General features: G+C 39.1%; 3 protein-coding genes across 3 annotated transcripts; 1 reads left to right on the top strand and 2 right to left on the bottom strand.

Moving 5' to 3' along the window:
- Positions 1 to 245: 245 nt before the first annotated feature.
- LOC148169554 (putative ATP-dependent RNA helicase DHX57) lies at positions 246 to 5,284 on the bottom strand. Its single transcript, XM_088042669.1, has 8 exons — positions 5,115 to 5,284; positions 4,954 to 5,068; positions 4,720 to 4,895; positions 3,023 to 4,262; positions 2,036 to 2,706; positions 1,089 to 1,980; positions 509 to 916; positions 246 to 460 (listed from the first exon to the last, which is right to left on the bottom strand). Exons 1-8 carry the CDS (start codon positions 5,180 to 5,182, stop codon positions 314 to 316), a joined length of 3,717 nt encoding a protein of 1,238 aa, XP_087898795.1. The 5' UTR covers positions 5,183 to 5,284; the 3' UTR covers positions 246 to 313.
- A 1,313-nt stretch (positions 5,285 to 6,597) lies between these two features.
- On the top strand, positions 6,598 to 9,462 carry LOC148169553 (uncharacterized). Its single transcript, XM_088042671.1, has 7 exons — positions 6,598 to 6,891; positions 7,328 to 7,990; positions 8,039 to 8,390; positions 8,437 to 8,670; positions 8,715 to 8,902; positions 8,949 to 9,120; positions 9,165 to 9,462. The coding sequence occupies exons 1-7, from the start codon at positions 6,783 to 6,785 to the stop codon at positions 9,460 to 9,462; spliced, it is 2,016 nt and encodes a 671-aa protein (XP_087898797.1). The 5' UTR covers positions 6,598 to 6,782.
- On the bottom strand, positions 9,463 to 11,789 carry Edem1 (ER degradation-enhancing alpha-mannosidase-like protein 2). The gene is made up of 6 exons (XM_088042672.1): positions 11,566 to 11,789; positions 11,408 to 11,518; positions 11,176 to 11,361; positions 10,886 to 11,129; positions 10,510 to 10,840; positions 9,463 to 10,459 (listed from the first exon to the last, which is right to left on the bottom strand). Exons 1-6 carry the CDS (start codon positions 11,667 to 11,669, stop codon positions 9,516 to 9,518), a joined length of 1,920 nt encoding a protein of 639 aa, XP_087898798.1. The 5' UTR covers positions 11,670 to 11,789; the 3' UTR covers positions 9,463 to 9,515.
- Positions 11,790 to 13,643: the final 1,854 nt, after the last annotated feature.

Here is a 13,643-nt window from a genome sequence, read left to right as displayed (position 1 = left end):
TTCATAAGTTTGAATTTTTTCGCCTCTTTCGTCGGTCCTAAACCGACGGCGACGTGAGAAAAACCCAAGTTTGTTCTCATGATTTTCTTTTATTGTTTCTTTATAGACCACTTACTCCAAGTATTCAATTATTTGTTTTTATTTCAGGGAAGATATCGATCTTCCCAGATTACTTTCAGCTTTTTACTGAAAAAATTCACAACAAAACAATTTTAATAAAACTCGAGGATACAAAAAGTAGGTAATAACAAAATAAAACTTTATTCTCTGATAGATTACAACAACAACTAAAAACATTCTCTGCAAACATCCGTCACTGCTTCAAGTTAATTAAATTTAAAATCGTCGTTATAATCCGTTCTCCTTTATCGTTATGTAAGATATTCATCAACGGGTCTTTAATTTTTTCTTCAAGCAATCCTACCAACTCGTGCCTCAACATTTTAATCATCTCAGCGATCTGAAATCACACTTTCAAACAATAATGTTAGACTCAAAGCAAACTCACCCTGTGTTCTTCGACTTGAAACGTAATCCATCCTTGCTCTAACGAGACCAAAGTACGTCCGTCGTTGACGCTAATATCCAAATCAAATCCCGAGAAGAGAACGAGCGAAATAACAGGAATAACAGTGCAATCTCGAAAGTACACCTTGTTGGTCTTGACTTTCTCTTGATAAACTACGAACGGACTTGGAAAATGCTTAACCGTGAAATTCACAGACGACGGATGAAGAAAAACGACTTCCTTCGATGTTAAAAATTTGAAATCTTTTGCGTTATGTTCTTTAGGGACAGCGCCGGCTGTTGTTTTCACGTATGATTTCGGAGGCATTAAAATTTTTATCACGTTGGGATATAATGCAGCACACAGAACTGCAGCGAGAACGTTGAGATTATCACCGTTGCTGTTGAACTAAAAAAACGAGTAAAGTACATGAGCTCATGTATGTATTCAGCTCGTTAGGTGAGATACGAAGCTTCTAGCATCAACTTCACACGTTCGAGTATAACATTGTAACTGTATCTAGTTATAATCGGCTTAATACAATTATATTCAGATACAACGATTATTATTGTTCCCTTACCTCTGTCCCTGTGAGTCGGATCACATCATCGTCTCCACTTCTCCTTTTTCCTCCTAAATTAACGGGAATGAACCCAATATCCACCAGGAATTCCAAAAATTGGAATTTAATATCCGCAATCGTCATAAGAGTTTTCTGCGACATGAAATTCTCATTGGCAAAATTTCTTCCAGCCAAACTACTCTTTTTAAACACCGTCAACCACTTCTTGTACGCTATGAGCATGGTAATGTGATCACTATGCCCAACTGAAAACTTTAATTTCTTCTGCATTGCTTCGTCTCTTTTTCTGAAAGGCGAAACAAACGGACTTTTATAACTCAAACACGCAGCCATCGTCAGTGCTGAATCCAAGCACGAAAAAATCGCCCCATACAATAGTAACTTCCCGATACGAACGTCTACAGGTAGTGCGGCCAAATGGTGACCTAAAGCCGTTAATTGCTTGTCTTCATCTATAGCGCCAACGTTCTGAAGGCGAGTGATTGCCGTGTCTACGTGCTCCTTCTTAGGTGGTTCAATTAAGCTGTTAATAACATCTGACACATCTTTGTCCTCGAATGTCTGCAACAGCTTGATGTTGAGAATCAATTGTTCTAAGGGAATACGATGCATTTCGGGAATAGGTTGCGAAAGCATGTGATGGTGATATCTGTTGCTTGTGTATAAATGGAAACAAATGCCTGGCATTACACGACCGGCTCTTCCTTTACGTTGGAGAGCGTTGGCTCGAGTCACCCAAACAGTCTCAAGACTCTCCATGTTTCGATTAGGATCAAAGTGCTTTTCCCGCATACGACCTGAGTCAATCACGAACACGCAGTCGTCTATGGTGACCGAAGTTTCGGCGATGTTGGTGGAAAGAATAATTTTTCGCACTCCTTTAGGCTTACTAAAATTTGGAAAAAAGGCGCATGCATGTTCGTTCTTCAGTTGTTTATCCTTACCTAAAAATGAGGGCCTGCTCCTCGCTGGTTAAAGAGGAGTGAAGGGGCAGCACCAAGTACTTGTTATTCCTCGCTCCAAACTCCTTGTGCACGGCCAACTGCTCATACAAAGCCGTAATTTCCGCAATTCCAGGAAGAAATACCAAAATCGTCCCTTGTCGTGGATGGGAATGTTTACCAGAAACAATCCACAAAAGCAAAGTTTCAATTAATTCATTATTAACCGCCCCCGGGTCCATGAAAAAAATATTCTTGCAAGTTCCAAAGCTAGAATCCTTGTATCGACCCAACAACTGCCCGAAACCGAGATCTTCATCCCTACGCTTATCACTCGTCTCAACACAATTTCCCCCAGTACTTCGACTCATTTCATCTTGGAAAAATTCAGAATTTGCGTTTTTCCTACAATATTCCGATCCTTCCTCTAACACGTAGCCCGTCACTTCGAAAATTGACTCTAAGAAATATTGTTGCACTGGAAACGTTCGTCCAGGAATCGATAAAACTGGAATTTCGCCAAAGTAGTCGGAAAATAACTGAGCGTTCATTGTGGCGCTCATTAGGATAATCTTCAAGTCCGGTCGAAAAGGCAATATGTCTTTGAGAATTAACAGGAGGAAATCGCTTTGTTCGCTGCGCTCGTGGACTTCGTCGACGACAATGTGGGTCACCTTCAAAAGAACTTAATTACAAAGAGAGTTATCGCTCTAGCAAACTGCGACTTATAGTAAACAATTTTTTCTCTTTCATTCATCGAAAACCGATTATGCAAAAACTGCACACAAAAAGCGCAATTTTATTACTGCAACAATTTAGGATACCCTGTATAATTGATAAATATGAACCGGCACCTCCACCATTTTTTAATGAAGTAAGACACTCGTAACTGCAGCTCTTACAAATGAAATTAATTACAACAAGACTTCCCTGGGACAAATCACGGTAAACGCAGAGACTACACAAACTTCATATTTCAAAACTTCGTACCTGTGGTAATAAGGGTTCACTTTGCAGTCGTCTGAGCAAAATCCCAGTAGTGCAAAACGTCAGCCGTGTGTACGACGATATCTTCGACTCCAGCCTGATTTGATACCCCACTGTGTTTCCAATTTTCGCATTCCGTTCCGTCGCCACCCTTTCTGCCACGCTAATTGCAGAAATTCTCCTAGGCTGAGTACAAACAATTTCAATATGTTTAGGATCACGTTCATAATTCACCAGCCAATCATCAAGAATGTACTGTGGAATCTGAGTACTTTTTCCACACCCCGTTTCTCCACTAATTACTACGACCTGCGACTGATGTACCGCATTCAGGATGTCCTTCATTAGACCCCAAGCTGGGAGTTTTTTTCTGTACTTGAGGATTTCGATGTACTTTTCCTCTTTTACGACGTACTGGAATTTCTTCGCTACTTTTTCGTCAAAGTCGCGGATTTCTTCTTGTGTTAAGACTGTTTGGTTATCACGATTTGTTACTCCTTTAATGTAATGACTAGGTCGTTTGATTTTTGTTTTTGAGGAAACATCCTGGAAGAGTTTCACATTTGGGGCTATAAAGTCGATTTCAGTATTCACGTGACTTGTAATTTCCTCTTCATTTAACAGAAGTTCTGTTATTGTGTATATTGAAGGTATGCCATCGTCAGCTAGAGTTTTAGCTTCTTCATAAAGTCGCTTGCAAATGTGCAAATTCATTAACGGAGGCAACACCGCGTTGGTTTTTAATAATATTAATGGAGGCTCGTACGGATACTTCGTGTTGTAAGGAAACCGTATTTCCAACTCGAAATTAAAGTCAGTCAAGTGTTGATTAACATCTTTCTCTACTACTTCTCTTTCATGAGAAAATCTACACCTCTCTCCATATTTACAGGATCCGGTGAGAAAATTTCTACACTTCTCTTTTTTCTTTGCGGGTTTTTTGACCTTGTGTTTAGGCTCATTGGTGTTCTTATTGTGAAATATTTTAATTAAATAATCTAGTTTCAAAGTAATAATCCACACAGTATTCTTAATTTTTTCATGAAAAATCTTCCCATAAATGGATTCCAGGGAACTCTTCTCATCGTCCCTCTGCTCTAACAACTCGTTTTCGCTAATATCAGCTGACACTTTCGCTTCTCCAAAATTAAAATATTTATTGTATAGAACAAAAAGAGCATCTTCAACATTATCCTCGCAATAATTTAAAGCTTCAATGCAATGATTTGCGTGAAAACCGTAACTGGAAAGGAAAGAATGGGTAAGAAAGATTTATTGTGGTGGGAAAGTAGAAGACATAAAAATAAAAAAAATGTTGCGATTTCTTTCATGATTAATCGCACGCTATCTTGCAAAATTGTAAAATAATTTCAGAATACTGAAAACTTTAGGCAACTCCATTGCTGTCTTGTTTGCAATTTTACAGAGAGGGGCAAACTTTAATTCATAAAGATCGTTTAATAAATTACGCTCATCCATCCGAGAAAAGTTTTTCGACGGTGAGAACACCTTACAGTTAATTTTGACTTTAATACGAAAAAAACTTCGTTTTAAATCCCGCGCTCGCAGTTTTACGTTGAGAATTTGACACGTACTGAACGTCATTGTCAATTTTCTGGAATTAAGGTTAACACATGATTTTTTTACCCAAAAAATTGGAACGTATAATTTGAAAATCATAACGAGAATCGATTTGCTACCTTTCTAGCCTCAGCAAAGCAAACTCCTTGAACCTATCATCTTCATAATTTTGGTCATCAATTTTAGAGAAATCCCTCGCCCCTTTGATGACCAAATTAGCCTGTCCTAATAAATACTTTTTCCCGAGATTAGTCTTAGTGTCTTCATACTCTGACGACAACTTCAAACTAAAATCCTAAAAGAAATTGCACAAGTTTTGCAATTTAACCTCATTTATTGTTTACAAAACTAACCGGTCCGTGAATGAATTTAAGAGTGTCCATGACTTGCTCCTGCATTTCATCACTTAAATACAGAAATTGTAATTGCTCTTTGGCTACATTTTTCTTCAAAACACTGGAAGTTTGGCTAAAATATAGAAAATTAGAAAAAGTTAGGTTATGTTGCTTGCAACCTGATTTTCACATTAGGAATTTCTCGGAGAAAAAAATCGGTTTTGTTTATTGTGTCTTCACCCGACATTATTTCACTCGATAGTTTATAAAATATTATTTAATTAAAATATTCCAACAATACTTTTTTAATATGAGCGACTGTAGCGCCGCCACGTGGCGATAAAAAATTTAGAACAAGAAAAGCCCAATAGAAAACTGTAGCGAGGACTGCCAATGAGAAGTGCAGGCGCGTTTTTCAAAAAAATCATTAAACACTTTTAATTTTTAAATTCTCCGCAGCAGGCAAAAACTAGCGTTGAGAAATAATTATGCTTATTATGATTAGTTCTAAATGAATTTCATAAAAAGTTAGAATTGTTAAATTATTTTAGTTTGACGCATCCACCACTTTTGTTTACCATTAAAAAAGGCCTATTTCTCATAATTTAATAGATGTTTATAAAATGTCTCGTTTGTAAAGTCCGTTTTTTTATTAAAAACCACCAACACCGCACTCTCCCACCACTTTACAACCGGCAACGTCGTCGATGGTGACTTTTTGGTGTTAAAATCAAATAGGTTAGCTGCCTAATTGACAATTTGACTACACAAAACGGCCTTTCAGGCTGTGTCGAGTCTTTTCACTATTAAATCCTTTGATTTGCAATCCAACAGGCTGTAAAAGAAACGTTTTTAACGGAAACACTGCGTAATTTTCAGAAATGTCAAAAATTTGACAACTATTTTCTTACCAAAAATCTTCCTAGGCAACGTTGCCGGTTGTAATGCAGGCGAATTTTGCGGTGTTGGTGGTTTAAAAAAAAAACGGACTTTACTTTAAAATTTTAAGATGTTAAGAATTATAAACGTTATTTTTAAGTAGAATTGATTAAAAAATCGTATTAATTACTTATGTTCTTTTATATTCAGATTTTTTTTATTTTTTATCTTTAGAGAAACAAAATCTACATAAACATTAACATACGTTATGCAAATAAAAGTTTTAGCAGAAATTAAAAAAATAGTGCCCAGGCACCTCCACCATTTTTAAACATTTAGAAATTTTAATTTTATGAATATTTAAAAAATGTTTTCATTGTTGAAGTACTTCATTAATAAAATATTTCCAGAATAAAAAGCATTTTGTATATCCATAAGAGAAAATATTGATCATCCGATCATTACAACTGGAAAGAACTAAAGTGTTTTCAAAAGAGTTATATGATGGCGTAAAGAAGCATTTGTAAAAAAATTAGATCCAAAACAAAACAATTATTTTACTTGTCTTTTACTGCATTTTCCTACAAAAACATTAATACATAATAAAAAATCAATGCCTCATCCATGACGCCTTATTGATTCAAACAATGCACCATGCAGCAGTTTTTCGCAACAGTTCGTCCTACAAGAATCTGCTTTTCAAGCGTACAATAATGTAACCATAATGGTACCCATCTATTGTCCCTAATCTAATGTTATGATTGTCCACGTTGGTTAACATGACAATACAAACCCAGATACAATACCATCGCACGCCTGCGCTACTGCTATCCACGTTTGATCAATGTGCTTCTGTGAACCATGAGAGTTATCCTCAGCAACAATAAGGGTAGAGTCGCGCAAGTGTTAGTGTGGAGTGCCTTCCGGGGGCACCGAACCCGCGACAACTCTACAATTTTGGGTTCGGTATGATATGGCTGGTCAGTCTCGTGGTTGTAGCAGCCAGCGCTTCCAAAACTAAAGACAACTTCCAAACCATTGAAGTTGAGCAGTTTTCGTCACGTGTTTATGGAACAGGTGATTGTTTTAGATGCACTTCCGGGGAATATCTGCACTGTTGCATGGCGGCAAATTTGCACAAGACGACCTAGTTAGAAGAGCTATCAAAACAAAGTTGCATGTGAAGCGCGAGGTCATTGATTTCCAGTTGTTGCGTACAATTTTTGGTAGTAAATTCATATTCAAATGAGATGACAACGATCGAGGCTACACTTTCCATGACATTCGTCATCATAGTTTTGATTTCAAAGCAATTTAGAACACGGCTCACGAACCGAGCGATCTTCGTGCTTGGCACCAAAACCTACAAGACATTGATTGAGCGCCTCAGAGTTATAGACTCTTTTGTTTGTTATTGTCAAAGTTTACAAACAGGCGGTACGAATACAAAGAACAAAGGAACAATACTAGCTCTGAAGATGTTAATGTTTTGTTTGAAACTTTTCCTTTTCAGAGCTGCTTCTCCTAGACAGCGACTATCAAAACCAAAAAACTTACCGCTTCGAAGATTTCTTCTGGACGGGTTCCGGTGATGGTCCCACAGAACCCGATGGAGACCACACACCTACCACCATATACCAAACTAAAACTATTCTTTCAACAATATACATGGAGACGCCATCGACGACGCCTAATTCCTCCACTACCACAAAGTGTTCAATCAACTGCGACACTCCTGCTGTACCAACCGAAGAAATAACTCCCACACCCACTCAAACTGAAGAACCAGATGACTTCTTCGACGCTGACCGGCAGTTCTGGTTACTGACAGTTTTAAAGAGCGACGGAAAAGACCCTGTGATTATAGATCTCAAAAACAGTCTCGCCAAATTGTATAAAACAGCCTTTCAAAGACAACAAGAGAAACATTTAGGAATAACGAATAGAGGTAAAAGAGGTGTTGAGACAACAAACAAGTCCGAAAAACCGGTAAAGGTTTACATACACAACGTAGAAAAAACCAAATTAAATGGTGATGAAAAAATCGAAGTTCTTTATCATGTTTCCGTCTCAGGAAAACCTGTAGATGCTGTCACAGCGGCCGAAGACATGACGCTGATCTCCGATGATGAAGTCCGCGACGAACTTGGTTACCCTTTCCTTATCAAAGCAGAACGTATAGTTGCGCAATTCAACAAACATTAGAGTAAATCTCCCTTTCCAGCATATCTGAAAGCACCAACTCCTCAGAGTTTGTCCAAAGCGAAAAACACGTGGATATTCATCGGAGTCTCCATCGCTGTTTTATTTGCCATCCTCCTCGTCGTTGCTTTTCTTACCTTAGCGCTGACTAAACGACAAAAAGTTCCTCCAGCCTCTGGTATTGACAACAGAAGGCAAATTTTCGAAAGAGGCGTCACCGGAGAAGACAATCACGCATTCGTGCACGAAACGAAACCGGACCAAAAAGAACAATCACCAACGTACATTAATTTTAGAAATCAACCCTCCAATCAAACCATCCGCAGTGGCATTTCAGTAAATCGACCACACAGTTCGATTAGTTCATCATCCAGGTTTGTTCGATTATGTCATTGAGGTCAGCATGAAAATTGTTTTTAGTTCCACTAGCCTCGATATATCACCTTTAATGGGGTCAAAGAAACAACCGCCGAAGAAGCCGCCAAGACCTAAAGCCGCAGCAAATGTAAAAAGAATAGCGCCGGAGATTCTGGATTCCGATAGTAATAGTAGTAAACGGGATTCCCCGGATACTATTTATGCTGGGAATTACGATCCTGGAGTTATCAGTCCCAAGTCATACTTATCCATGCCTTCTGTCAAAGCGTTTCCTAGGTAAGTTCTTTTAGTTATGAAGAAGGTGGTAATTTTGGTCTTAGAGGGAGCATGCCTGAGCCTTTGAACAAGGTTCTGGAGCCTGTGAGTGTTCTTCATTTAGATATGCCTGATGATGGCGATCATGAAATCCGATATGGACTGACTAGACACGGGAGCATCGGCACTGTTCAAGATCCCGGGGTTATAGGCCCAGTGGTTTGGAACATGCACTGCCAGAGATTGCAGCACGGTGAAAATCTTCTGTCAATTATTCCTTCATTATTACATCATTTTAGGCGTCAGCGTCGACGAAGGTATCAACGTATCATCCAACGTCTCCCGAATGCGAAAACGATTTCACGACCTCCTCGACGACACCTTCAGCCTCTTCGGTAGCAGACGCGATAGTCCCGTAGACACCACCAAACCATCACCAATCGAAGTAAAGAGCCATTCCGCCATCAACAGGTCTGCACCCTTGTAAACTACTTTTTCCACATTTTATCTTTCAGACCAAACGACGAAATCCAACCTACAGTCCGTCCACGACCAAAAACCACCGATCTTCGTCGCATCGTTCAGTCACCAGGAAGCACCAAACCTAAAGGTGCATGGGCTAGCACGGCCCCATCACCACTAATCCGTCCACTCAGTGCAGATATGAGAAGACCAACCATAAACGTCATGCACGTCTTATCCGAAGGAGAATTCAAAGCGAATGACCCGGCGGTGCCGCTAATTGCGGCCATCAAAAGCGAAATAGAAAAGTGCTCCCTTCCTGGGAGCACCGCAGATTTAAGTAGAAAGTAGTGTTGTTTCTGTTGTTTATTTATTTAACAATTGTTGCTTTAACATTAACAGTTTTAAACATTCTTAAAAAACTCGCCGAGTATTGATATTCTTTGTAGGAATGGTTGAGCTCTGCAGGTGAGGAGTTTGTAGTTGTTTTCCCACGTCTCATTTCTCCTGTGTTTGTTTTCGCGACGGAAACGCTCCAACATCAACTGCACGTCGAATCTCTTGGTCTTCTCTTGAGTATCGTTCGTGTCTGGTTCTTTCAGCAACGAATTATTGGTTTCAGTCTCTGAACTTATCTTCTGACTGATATTATCATTGTCTTCTAGCTTCACGTAACTTGAACTTGACTCTGTCGTTATCTCATCAACCGCAATTTCTTCAGTCTTATTAACTTTCTCTTCTTCGCTCTCGCTGCAGTTATTTTCATTCACGAAACTCTTCCACTCAATGGTCTCTCCTCTGAACTCACTCTTCTTCGCTTCTAAATCAGACAAATTGATCGCATTGAACTTAGGAACATCATGACAACAATGCAAAGCTGATGGATCAATAGGATGAGCCTCAGTGTTAAAGATATAGCCACCAGCTTCAATGATGCACTCTCCATTTGGAGTATTGATAATGGTACCGTGTTGTCCTTGATTATGAATAAAGTTTTCATTGTCAAAGAGTAAGTAAAGGTACTTTGTGGTTTCCGACAGGAAGAAAGACTCCATTCTGTCTTCCTTTCTGTGGTCGCGCACGTCTTTAATGGTTGCATAACCGCACGGGGTCCTTGCACTGTGTTGAATACTTCTTAAGATGTCTTCGCCGGCTTGTAGTAAAAACGGATCTTCCGTGGCTCGATATAAGTACATTATGGACTCGATCAACTCGGGTCTTAGAGGGTAGCTTTCTCTGTTTGTCCCTGCTTCGGATTGAGGGATGTAATAAAACTCGGGGGTGAAACCGTACTGTAGCCAGACTTGGTGGTAGTTGTGGAGCGTCTTCATGGCGGAAGAAGTCTCACCTGAAAAAATAATATTTTGATTTAGAAGTCAAGGAGATCAATTTTTTTACCAATCAGGCTTAAAACTCCGGGCCAATAGGCTTCCAGTGACTGAAATACGGGTATTGTGACTTGCCCTTTGGTCATAGAAACCCACATGTACCAATCATCCTTTTTTAAGTATTTATCAATGGATTTTCGGGCCTCGTGAAAAATCTCCAACAGTTCCGGTCTTTGTAAAAGAATAGACCCTTTAACCATGTACTCAAAAAACGAGTCCACCCCTGAGCCTATACCAGCGTCTTGGTAAGTCCAACGGCCTGTCTCAACGTCAATGTGATTTCCGTAAAGACCAAGAGGCGATTTGTGGTTGTACAGCGAAAACATGGCATTGAGGGCCACCTAAAAGCGTAGTAAAACGACGTATTTTACTGTTGAATTTCTTACTTCCTCATATAAAGGATCTCCTGTGAGTCTGCTCAATGTCCCAAACTCTAAAATAAAAGTTCCAATGCCTGCCGTACACGTGACGGGAGTCTCCCCTCTTGGAATCCCGTTCCTCAGATTAATTGTTCCATAAGGCATTCCAGTTTTTGTGTCAAAGGCTACAACAAGCCTTTTGGCCACATCTTCAGCTAATCTCAATAAAGGTCCATTACAAGGCCACCCAGGCTCCAATTTAACACCTGCTCTACACTCAAAATAATGGTTTTATAACAAGGCAGTGACTCTTTTACCTGTGAGACAACAAGTGTGCGCTAAGGAGCCCCCCAACTATCCTAATGTTGGTTTCAAAAACTGAAACATTAATATTTGCATCAAAGTCTGGTTTTGCTGTTAGAATCTCCACAACGCGTTGAAATTCAGAGTGATTCCCCATTATAGCTAACGTCCCAAGAGCATCAATTAATGTCAAAGAATAGCTGTGGAAATAGCTATAAGAAATGTCCCAAAAACCACCCTAACTACCTTCCATAAGTGTCAATTCCATCACAGCTAATAGGCCTGAGTTCGTCATAAGGGTAGGCATATTTTAAATAACTATCATACGCATGATAGAACATCTGCCTAACTTCTTCCCTATAAAATGAAATAAAATGTGGAGTAAAAAAAATGGGAATTCTAACCTCAATTTAACAAGATCATTTTTTGTATACGTTCTAATGCCGTTTCCGATGTCAAAACCAAGAACTATTATTAAAAACAATGTCTGCTTTATAGTGGGCCACATTTCTGCTACAGTTTGTTTGAAACAGAGCCATTTACGTGGAATTTGACATCTGTTTGTGAGGTTATGTCACCTGACAGCTATCTGACGTTTCGCCCGCGAAATTCAAATCAACTCTCGGGAATATTTATAGTATTATAATTCTTGCAATTCATTCATAGGTGTTTTGAACCGTGGGCAGCGCGTGGGTCTCTATAAAAAGTCACTCTCGTTTGCAGCCCCTTTTCGTGGCGCCCCTTTTTTTCTTTACTTGTTTCTTTTTATGACTGCAAATTTGGCGACTGGTTCTGTCCACGCTGCACATGGACACATAGTAAACAGTTACCACACTCCTCATTAACATGTGGGGTTGTTATCTCCATCAGTGCAAGTTATTAGCTCCCACGTGTCCAAACAAACCCGTTTTCTGTTTTGCGTTGGTTCCGAAGGCGTAGAAAGAATGAAATCAGGTCTGCCCGCGTCTTCTTTCGAAAACTTGCTAATTTTTATAATGAGCCTACAAACTACGATTTCTCGTAAAGCGTGCAGGCGTTCACATTTTTGGAATTGTTGCCTGGGTGGAATAAATTATGGGAAAAGAACACATTATGTTTCGTTCTTTGATTTTTCTCGGACTACAAATGCCCTTTTGTTGATCTAGTGATGGGGTTTCAGACTTCTAGACGGAAAAATTTCGGTTTCTGCTCAAACTGAATTCAAATGGCTTGTGATAGCGTGGTGGTAGACGAAATTTACCTTTTGTTTGTTCAACGAGATGGAGTTTTTATGTGGTAGGTTACAATTTTTTTTATAAATAAACTGACACAAATGACCATGTTTGCTGCAGGAGGCCATCACCAAGATTATGACGTGTGGGTGCTATATCAAGGCGCTGTTTTATACACAAGATTCAAATTTCTCAGATTTTCTAGGGACTTTGGATTTTCTTTCAGTTTTTTCAAATATGTAGCCATAAATCTAAATTGAACAACTCGAGATAATCTGGACGCTTCATCGGTCTTATTTATACTTGAGCTGGAATAAAAATTTATGGCCAAATGCGGAAATCATAAAAGTTGAATCTATCACACTCGAAATGTTGATAATTGTTCGGTGTGACGCAGTTGAGAATTCAAAATGATTCTCGTGGAATAATCAGCGTCCGGTCAATAATATGAATCAGGGCCATTTTTCTATTTTAAAAATATCGAAGATGAAGCGAGATGAAAAGCCATCCCACGCTTATCGTAAAAATCGTAATTGACTTGGCAGATTTCAGTCGAAAAACTTCTCAAGTAGTCCCAGCCCCACGTCATTAGTTTGATTAAAATGCCCGGACCTTTGTGACACCCTAAATTGAGTTTGAATGATTATTTTTGGTGGTTGGGCCCCTGCAACATTGTCTCCAATTTGTTGTGAATGACACTTTATTCGAAGAGCGTAGGTGGATGTTAAAAATACGGCTAAATTACTGAAACGTGGGTGTTACGAACCTAAATTCTCAGAACTCTGGAGGTGTTGCTCCAACCGCTCGCTTGCAATTCATTCATTAACGATGGAAAAAGTAATTGTCCTAATGCTATTACGGCCATTAAGCAAACGCGAGCGCAAAATTTTTGTTGGCATTTAAAATAGTTGCTTTATTAATGTGTTCTTCCTCGCAATTTCGTCCAGCTTTTAATAGAAACATCAAATGGACTGCGTAATTTATTGCGTTTTTCTCACTGCTTTCTTAATTAGTCTATTAATTCCAATTGTGTTGTTTTCGTCACGTAAAATTTCGCTGGATTTTTCGTCATGTGATAAGTAATTACTGCGTTGCGATAACTTGAAGAATTACATGCGAGCGACAGGAAGTGGGTGGATCATTTTATGTAAATATAATCTAGGATTTTCCTTGAAATTAGTTATGCTTCTTCCTAGAATACAACTCGTCGTCGACACACTGTCTAAGTTAATTCCACAATTGAGGTGATTCAAAATCGAATAAATTGCAAT

The sequence above is a fragment of the Gnatocerus cornutus genome, chromosome 8, assembly GCF_029298725.1.
Source record: "Gnatocerus cornutus isolate USDA-ARS CGAHR chromosome 8, icGnaCorn1.1, whole genome shotgun sequence".
Lineage (NCBI taxonomy): Eukaryota > Metazoa > Arthropoda > Insecta > Coleoptera > Tenebrionidae > Gnatocerus > Gnatocerus cornutus.
This window is presented reverse-complemented; position numbering and strand designations above follow the sequence as displayed.

Bases quoted from the DNA above. Each gene is read 5' to 3' on its own strand.
- LOC148169554 (XM_088042669.1), bottom strand. From the start codon at position 5,182: ATGTCGGGTGAAGACACAATAAACAAAACCGATTTTTTTCTCCGAGAA. The intron at 4,896-4,953 runs GTTAGTTTTGTA...AATTTCTTTTAG, and splicing joins TTAAATTCATTCACGGACCG to GATTTTAGTTTGAAGTTGTC. The intron at 4,263-4,719 runs GTAGCAAATCGA...TTTCCTTTCCAG, and splicing joins GCTTTGCTGAGGCTAGAAAG to TTACGGTTTTCACGCAAATC.
- LOC148169553 (XM_088042671.1), top strand. From the start codon at position 6,783: ATGATATGGCTGGTCAGTCTCGTGGTTGTAGCAGCCAGCGCTTCCAAA. The intron at 7,991-8,038 runs GTATAGTTGCGC...CTCCCTTTCCAG, and splicing joins TTTCCTTATCAAAGCAGAAC to CATATCTGAAAGCACCAACT. The intron at 8,391-8,436 runs GTTTGTTCGATT...AATTGTTTTTAG, and splicing joins TCGATTAGTTCATCATCCAG to TTCCACTAGCCTCGATATAT.
- Edem1 (XM_088042672.1), bottom strand. From the start codon at position 11,669: ATGTGGCCCACTATAAAGCAGACATTGTTTTTAATAATAGTTCTTGGT. The intron at 10,841-10,885 runs GTAAGAAATTCA...CTACGCTTTTAG, and splicing joins GAGATCCTTTATATGAGGAA to GTGGCCCTCAATGCCATGTT. The intron at 10,460-10,509 runs GTAAAAAAATTG...TTATTTTTTCAG, and splicing joins CGGAGTTTTAAGCCTGATTG to GTGAGACTTCTTCCGCCATG.